The sequence below is a fragment of the Arachis ipaensis genome, chromosome B09 (assembly GCF_000816755.2).
Source record: "Arachis ipaensis cultivar K30076 chromosome B09, Araip1.1, whole genome shotgun sequence".
In the NCBI taxonomy this organism is placed as follows: domain Eukaryota; kingdom Viridiplantae; phylum Streptophyta; class Magnoliopsida; order Fabales; family Fabaceae; genus Arachis; species Arachis ipaensis.
Genome location: NC_029793.2, coordinates 731454 through 740595, shown reverse-complemented (window position 1 = coordinate 740595; position 9142 = coordinate 731454). Strand labels below are relative to the sequence as shown.

Sequence of the window (9142 nt, the reverse complement as noted above, 5' to 3'; positions counted from 1 at the left end):
ATTTATAAATTTTATAAAGTTTAGGTCTTTAATTTTGATCACACAGTAAAAATAAACACATTTGAATTTCATCTAATTTTGTGATTTAAGAATTGGAAGTTCTAAATTAAATCAAAAGATTTATTGGCAATAGTTAAAAATACGTAAATTATTGATTTTATAAAATATCTAACATGTGGTATAGTACAAAATTATCTATACTTTGTCATTTTAAAATTTAATTACTGTGCATTATTTTGATTAACTGTTTTCAAAGAAAAAATATATAGTATAAATTTTAGAATAAGTAAGAGAAAACCATTGAAATTAAAGTAAGAAGAGAGAATAATAAATAATACTCTCAAAAGAAATTTTCTAATTTGTGTCGTAATTGTTCTTCATAATAGTATAATTTTCTGTGATTTTCATAAGTTTTCTCATTCTTGAATAAAAAAAAATAAAAGAAAAGAAAAGAGAAAGGCGTTGTAAGAGAGAAGACTGAAAGAACTTGTTTTAATTGATGAATTTTGTTTGTTATAAAATATTGAATGCTTGCTACTTTCAAGTTGAAGTTGTTGGACTTCAAAATTTAATTTTGTTATAAAATATTCAAACTTTGGTAGGAGTGAGATTTAAACTTGGATCTTCTAAATATTGTTAAAAAATTTGTCCACTACATCATCTTCACTTTTGATATTATTTATGTCACTAAATTTATTTATTTGATGATTATATTTGCATGCAATATAAATTCTTTCGCTGCATATCATATTGTGATTAATACATGATTTATTGAGGAGTAACCACAGCATCCTTGATAATAATTATATTTAAAGAAATCACATAAATATTAATATAATTGTTGTGAATTATATAATGAACTTACCCACAATAATTTATTATGTTATTCACATATAATTAGATTGAAATAAAAAATATTTTTTACTTCTTAATTAGCCTACAGGTATTAAGAAGTAGTATTTTATTTTCTAATTTTAATACTTTAGTTAATATAGTGAATATTATGTGTGTTAAAATCTTTGCCACAGGTAGATTTTAATGACACTATGATTCATATTTATTTTGATATGACTTGCATTGGCATGTATTATTATATGTTATGAATTTTGATGTGCCTATTTAAAGTTGAATAATGTTAGCATGATTCATTATTTGCAGCAGTAATGATATCTGAAATTGTATCTGAAGTTCATTTGTTAAGTGGTGACAACTATAAAGAATGGAAAGATAAGATTCTCTTTCACTTAAGGTGTGCAGACCTTGACTGTGCTCTTCGTAGGGAAGAGCCTCCAGCACCTACTGATGCTAGTTCTCAAGCCGAGGTAGCATTATATGAACGGTGGGAGAAATCCAACCGTTTAAGTATGATGTTCATTAAGTCTCGTATTTCAGCTAGAATCCGAAGTTCAATTCCTGGTTGCGGGAATGTCAAGGATTACATGAAGGCTATTGATGAACAGTTTGAGTCTTCTAGTAAGGCATTTGCAAGTGCCATAATGACACAATTGTCATCCATAAGGCTTACCGGCGTAAGAGGTGTGCGTGAACACATCATGAGGTTGAGAGACATTACAGCACAACTGAAAGCTTTAGAGGTTGAGATCTCTGACTCATTTCTGGTGCATCTTATTATGAATTCTCTTCCTGCCCAATACGGGCCATTTAAGATTTTTTATAACACACATAAGGAAAAATGGTCCATTAACGAATTAGATGTGTGTGCAAGAGGAAGGAAGGCTAATTCAGGAACTTAGTGAAAGTGCACTATTAGTGACAAATGAGGGTGGTAAAAAGCAAGTTCATAAGAAGAAAAGAAAGGGTATTGCATCCCATCCTATGAAGAAAGAAGGTGCACGATGTTTCTTTTGTAAAAAGAAAGGACACATGAAGAATGAGTGCCCAAAATTTAAAGTTTGGCTTGAAAAGAAAGGTACTAACCTTTGTAATATTATTCTTTCAGTGTGCTTTGAATCTAATTTTGTTGAAATATGTCATGACACTTGGTGGATTGAGTTTGGTGCTGAAATTCATATTTCAAATACCATGCAGGGTTTCATAAGAAAAATGAAACCGATAAGAAGTGAACTAAGTATCTATATGGACAATCGGATGTGTTTACGTGCGGAAACTGTTGGAATATTTAGGCTTGTATTAAGTACTGGTTGTATTTTAGATTTAGAAAAAAAAATTTATATTCCAGATTTTTCTAAAAATTTGATTTCTTTATCTAAGCTTGTAAAACAAGGATTATGTATAAATTTTTATGATAATTCTGTTGACATTATTAAAAAATTTAATATTATTGGACATGGTACTTTAATTGGTGATTTATTTAAAGTCTATTTAGCTAATAATATTCAATCTGATTTTATGGTTATGCATGATAATGATATAAATGAAAAATTCTCCATGTTGTGGCACCGAAGGTTGGGACACATCTCTATTGAGAGAATGAAAAAATTAGTAAATGATAGGGTTTTTGAACCTCTAGACTTTACTGATTTTGATACTTGTGTGGATTGTATTAAAGGGAAGCAAACCAAAAAGTCTCAAAAGGGTGCTAAGAGGAGTTTTGACATATTAGAAATAATTCACACTAACATATGTTGTCCTGATATGTCCTTAAGTGGTCAGAAATACTTCATCTCCTTTATTGATGATTATTCATGATATATGTATTTCTATATGTTTCATAATAAATATGAAGCATTGGACGCTTTTAAAGTTTATAAAGCTAAAGTAGAGAAACAATGCGAAAAGCAAATTAAAATTGTGAGATCAGATAGAGGTGAAAAATTCTACGGGAGATATACTAAAAGTGGACAAGCACCTGGTCCAGTTGTAAAGTACCTTCAAGAGCATGGTATTGTGGCACAATACACCATGCCTGGCACACCATATCAAAATGGTGTAGTTGAAAGAAGAAATAGAACTTTGCTGGATATGGTAAGGAGTATGCTTAGCAACTCCTATCTTCCTTTATTCTTGTGGAGTGAAGCCCTTAAGATAGTTTGCGTATATATTAAATAGAATTTTAACAAAGGCAATTTCTAAAACGCCATTTGAGCTATAGAAGGGTTGGAAATCTAGTTTGAATCATATATGCATTTGGGGTTATCCTGCTGGAGTTTGGGTTTATAATCCACAAGAAAGGAAGTTGGACCCAAGGACGATAAGTGCTATTTTATCAGCTATCCAGAAAAGTTTAAGGGTTACAGATTTTATTGTCCCTCCCATTCAAGTAAAATAGTTGAATCTAGAAATGTAAGGTTTGTAGAGCATGATGTGAAAAATCATCCTCTTAAAGTTGTTGAAAATGATAATGTTTGTCAAACCTCTCCATGTACAAGAGTGATTGTTCAATACAATGCCCATACAGATAGGGTCAATGTAGAACAACCTATTACTGATGTTCCACATCATGAAGATAATATTCAAGTAGATCATACGGTGGAGGATCAAACTCTTCATAATGAAAATGTTGTTCAAGAACATATTGTTCAAGAACAACTTCAAGAAGAGGGAGAACCTGTTATGTCACTATCTTTACAAGAGATTGATGATGCAACATTAAGAAAATCAACAAGAATAAGAAAGCCTGCAATTTATAGTGACTATGTAGTGTATTTTGTTGAGTCTGACTATGATGTTTGTGATGAAAATGACCCAACGACGTTCTCACAAGCAATAGAAAGTCGTAATTCCAATTTATGGCTAGATGTTATGAAGGATGAAATAAATTCTATGGCGGATAACTAAGTTTGGGATATTGTAGAATTGTCTGATGAGAAAAAGGCCATTAGCTATAAATGGGTCTTTAAGACCAAGAAGAATTCATCAGGTAATATTGAGTGCTACAAGGCTTAACTTGTTGCCAAAGAATTTACTCAAAAGAAAGGAGTTGACTACAGGAAAACATTTTTTCCTGTTTTAAAGAAATACTCTTTTCGCATCATCATGGCATTGGTAACACATTTTGACATGAAATTGCATCAAATGAATGTGAAAACGGCTTTCCTTAATGGAGATTTGGAAGAAGAGGTCTATATAAGACAACTCGAAGGGTTTATCTTAAGTGCTGGTAAGGAGTTAGTTTGCAAGCGTAAGAGAGCAATGTATGGTCTTAAGCAGGCTTTTCAACAGTGGTATTTGAAGTTTTACAATGTGATTTCTTTATTTGGATTCATTGAAAATATTTCTGATCAATGTATATATCACAACTTCACAAGGTTAGTGGGAGCAAGATCATATTTCTCATCTTATTTGTAGATGATCTTTTGTTTACAACAAATGATTTAGGGTTGTTACATGAAGTGAAACAATTTCTCTCTAGACATTTTGATATGAAAGATATGGGTGATACATCTTATGTCATTGGCATAAAGATTCAAAGATAAACATAAAAGAATTTTAGGTTTACCTCAAGAAGCCTATATTAATAAAGTTCTTGAGAAGTTTAAAATGTAAAATTGTTCACCAAGTGTTGCACCTATTGTGAAAGGTGATAAATTCTGCGTGCTTAGATCAATGTCCCAAAAAATGAACTTGAAAACTGATAGATGCAAAATATTTCTTATACTTTAGCCGTTGGAAGCCTAATGTATGGTTAGGTCTGTACAAGACCTGACATTGCTTTCGCTGTTAGCATGTTAGGAAGATATCAAAGTAATCCAGAAATTATCTATTGGAGAGCTACAAAAAAAGGTCTTAAGGTACCTTCAAGGGATCAAGGACTTCATGCTTACATATAGACGAACCGACAATTTGAAAATTGTTGGATATTCAGATTCAGACTTGGCGGGATGTGTTGATTCTAAGAAGTCAACATCAGGATACATCTTTATGCTTCCTAATGGAGCAGTATCTTGGAAGAGTACAAAAAAATCACTTGGAGCCACTTCTACCATGGAAGCCGAGTTTATTGCTTGTTTTAAGGCTATATCACAAGGTGTTTAGTTAAAAAATTTTATCTTTGGGCTTAAGATTATGGATTGTATTTCTAGGCCATTGAGAATATATTATGACAATTCAGCTACTGTATTTATGGTTAAGAATAATAGAAGTAGTAGTCGAAGTAAGCACATTGATATTAAGTACTTAGCCATTAAAGATCGAGTTAGGTTTAATGAGATACAGATAGAGCATATTAGTACTAAATAGATGATAGCTGATCCTTTGACAAAAGGCATGCCACCAGGATTATTTAAGGATAATGTTACTAATATGAGTTTATGTTCTGTAACGTCACTTATATGACTTATATTATATTATATAACATATTTGAATATGAAATTTTTATTATTGTTTATTTCTCATTTAGTTAGTATATATGCGCATACATGATTGAGAATGACAAATAAAATTCAGTGAAGGACCTAGAATAAGCATTGGGCTTATTCCTACAGAAATACCATATAAAGAGTTTATTCAATTAGGAGATGTTACATTGTAATACATAAAGGGTAATACTCGATTAATGAGAACCTACTGCTATGATTTGTGTAATTTAATTTGTCTTAATTGTTTAAGTATAGTATGTAATTACAGACTATACGTAATAAATGTTAGACCAAGTAAGAGAATGTTAGAATTTTTATTCTAATTGTGATCCAATTTGTTAATATAAAAATTAGTTTGGGTAGTGTTATAATTATTAATTAATTATATTAGTAGTTGGTCTATTTTTTAATAGAAAGAATACGACTGTTTATAAATTTTATAAAGTTTGGGTCTCCAATTTTGATCACACAATAAAAACAAACACTTTTTAATTCTATCCAACTCTGTGATTTAAAAATTAAAAATTTTAAATTAAATCAAAGAATTTATTAATAATGACCAAAGGTCATAAATGACTGATTTTATAAAGTATCTAACAACCGTCACTAAACTTTCGTGAAAGAATATCCAAATATTATATAATATAATCTTCATATGAAATCGAACTTCGTAGATATGCCATCTAGAGATTTATTTATATATTTTACTATTTCTCACAAATTATTAATATATAAAAAGCAACTCTTAGACTACGTAAGAGGTTGGCTACAAGAATATCAATTCATATTATTTACACCTTACTTTTTAACTTAAGTTTATGCCCTCTCAAATAATCATGTAAATTTTATAAAAAATTAACACTAAAACATTAAATTATATATATATGTTTCTATCTAAACGATTATACAACATTTACTTACTAACAATCTTTGATTCTACTTTATGTTGTTACCTCATTAATTTTTAAATTTACTATTTTAATTAATATATAAATAATATTTTTAAAATTTATTATATTAAATCATTACATCAAAATTAAGCTCATAATATCATAAATACTTATTGAAATCCAAGTAATTTAAACCTAGCTCATGCACAAGTCCTAGGGACGAAAAAATCATTGTTGTGTTCTTATGGTGATGTCAAAAGCCACTGAGAATCCTTTTTCAATCTCTATATAATGATTTCTCTTTCAGCCTCTCCAGCAATTTTCAAGTTGAACATTTTCTTACTTAAAAATAATTAATCATGGCCAAGTTGCCATTATTGTTGCTTATGTGGTGTGTTTCTCTTAACCTCATCATTGAACATAACAATGGAGTTCACTCTTTGGAAGAAAGGATGATGCTCTACCACGTTCAAAGGTTCCGGCGGCAGCCGCACTCACAGCAACAGGGTGGGATTCAGGCATGCATCCTTCCGGACTCAAGTGAGTTTATTAATATAAGAGAAAAAGATAGATAGATCTCTAATTGAGAGAACTGCATTATCCGTCATTAAATTTTTCTAAAATTTTTTTATGTGTCATATTATTATTTCATCAGCTTGGAAACTCTTAACAATGTTCAATCAAACCTACATGCATGCCATTTTGCTTTTAGAATCTTAAAAGGGTAATGCTAGGTAGACAAAAAAAACAGCCAGAATTTGTTTTATTTAGCATTAATTAATTGTCGCAACAATTAATGAATGTTAAATAAGACAAGTTATGGCTGTTTTTAGCTGATTTTCTTTGGTTGCCAAACATTTCCATTATTATATTACCTAATATTACACATACTCAACACAATTTATTATGCGTATTCTAATTAACTTCCTAAAAAATTCATGTCATTTAGTCATAAATATTTATGTAATTTCATCGATGAGTTTAAATTTTTAAAATAAATTAAACAATTTTATAAAGTTTTGGAATAAACAATTTAATGATGCATACTATTATGATCTATAAAATATAAAAATCTCAAATAATTTAGATATTATGAAAGCCAATGTACACTTCTGTATGTGAGTATTGTTCTATATTTAATTCTTTTAAACAGAGTATAATAGAGATAATATTCAATTTGGTCCCTGAACTTGCATGCAAGCTTCAATTTAGTTCTTAAAGTTTTAATTGCCTTTATTTAGTTCCCAAACTTTGTGAACATAATTCATGTTAGTCCTTGAAACAATTTTTAACATACAAACGTTAACGGAACACCGTCGTGAACAGCCGGATGTCACACTAAACTTTGTAAAATGACGCCGTTTTAGTTTTGGTACTCAAATAACCCAAAAACAACATTGTAAATGGTGTTTATTAAAATTTTACCTAATAAAATAAGTGATACGATGCTGTTTTTGAGCTATTTAAATGCCAAAACCAAAACTGCATCATTTTACAAGTTTTAAGGTGACATCTGATAATCTATAATAGCGCTCTGTTAACTTTTTATACTAAAAATCGTATCGGAAACTAATACGAGACACGTTTATAAGCTTTGAGGATTAAATAGAGGCAATTAAAATTTCAGAGACTAAATTGAGACTCACGTGTAAGTTCAGAGACCAAATTAAATATTAACCCGAGGATAATATGTATAATATTATAATAAAAAATATTATTTATACACTAAAATTAGTTACTATATATTTGTATAAATACCTATGTAATTTAATTTATTTTTAATATCTATTTTATTCGAATAGTTAATTTTAATGTATACCGAACATGATTGTATTACGAAACTACAGTAATTTTAATCTAAATTCTTTTGATCAGGACGAAAAAACGCGGCGATCATATTAGAAATGAAGGAGCAAGAAAAGTGTCCACCATCACTAGAAGAAATGAAAATTGATTATTGGAAGAAAAGAATGATACTTGATGATCTTCGTGTTCGTTCCATGCAAAACATGTTTGAAAGAATGACGTCATTGTCTAGTAGTAACCAAAACTTGTTATTAGAAGCTTCAATAAAATCCCAAATTCCATTGAATCTTGGTCAAAACTTTGACATATTAAACTATGTAGTGACTTTAGAATTAGGTAACCAAAAAAGAACAATGATAGTTGACACCGGAAGTGACATATCATGGGTCCAATGTGAACCATGTAAATCATGTTACAATCAAAAGGAATCATTGTTCAAACCATCTACCTCTCCTTCATACCAATCAGTTCCTTGCAATTCAAAACCATGTCGATCTCTACAATTTGCAAACCAAAGAATGTGTAAAAGTCCCACAACATGTGACTATGTTGTTAACTATGGTGATGGTTCCATTAGCATTGGTGAACTAGGTAGTGAAAACCTTACCCTAGGAGACATGTCATTGAACAATATTGTGTTTGGTTGTGGTAGGGAAAATAAGGGCATGTTTGGTTATACATCTGGTGTGTTAGGGTTAGGAAGAGGTTCTTTATCATTGGTGTCTCAAGGTAGTGATAATTTTGGAGGAGTGTTCTCTTATTGTTTGCCATCACCAATGGGTGGAGAAACTTCTGGATCTTTGGTTTTTGGTGATGAGCCTTCAGCTTTCAAGAATCTCACTCCCATTGCTTACACCAATATGCTTCAAAACCCTCTCTTACCAAATCATTACATGCTCAATCTCATTGGCATTGAGGTTAGTTGCTACTACTTCTTTTATGCATCAATACTTCAATAAATATTTTCAATAAATATACATAGAGCCAACTTTTATAAATCTAATTTTAATCAATTTTTTTTCTCTTAAAATAATATTATTTTTCATTCACTTTTTTAAATAAAGATGCTTAAAACGTCTTTTTTTTTAAAATAATTTTTAATAATTAAAATTCAATACATATAATCAATTAAACCGTGTTATTTTTGTCAAAATTATATTAGATAAA

The 9142-nt window shown here is 29.9% G+C and overlaps 1 protein-coding gene across 1 annotated transcript in view; it reads left to right on the top strand.

Annotated features, from left to right (window-relative positions):
• The window catches only part of LOC107618778 (aspartyl protease family protein At5g10770-like), a 4407-nt gene continuing 1732 nt past the window's right edge, over positions 6468–9142 (top strand). Inside the window, exons 1-2 of the mRNA XM_016320930.2 lie at positions 6468–6709; positions 8045–8892. Of these exons, the coding sequence (XP_016176416.1) occupies positions 6529–6709; positions 8045–8892 (1029 nt within the window). The 5' untranslated portion in view covers positions 6468–6528. The remainder of the gene's footprint in view (positions 6710–8044; positions 8893–9142) is intronic.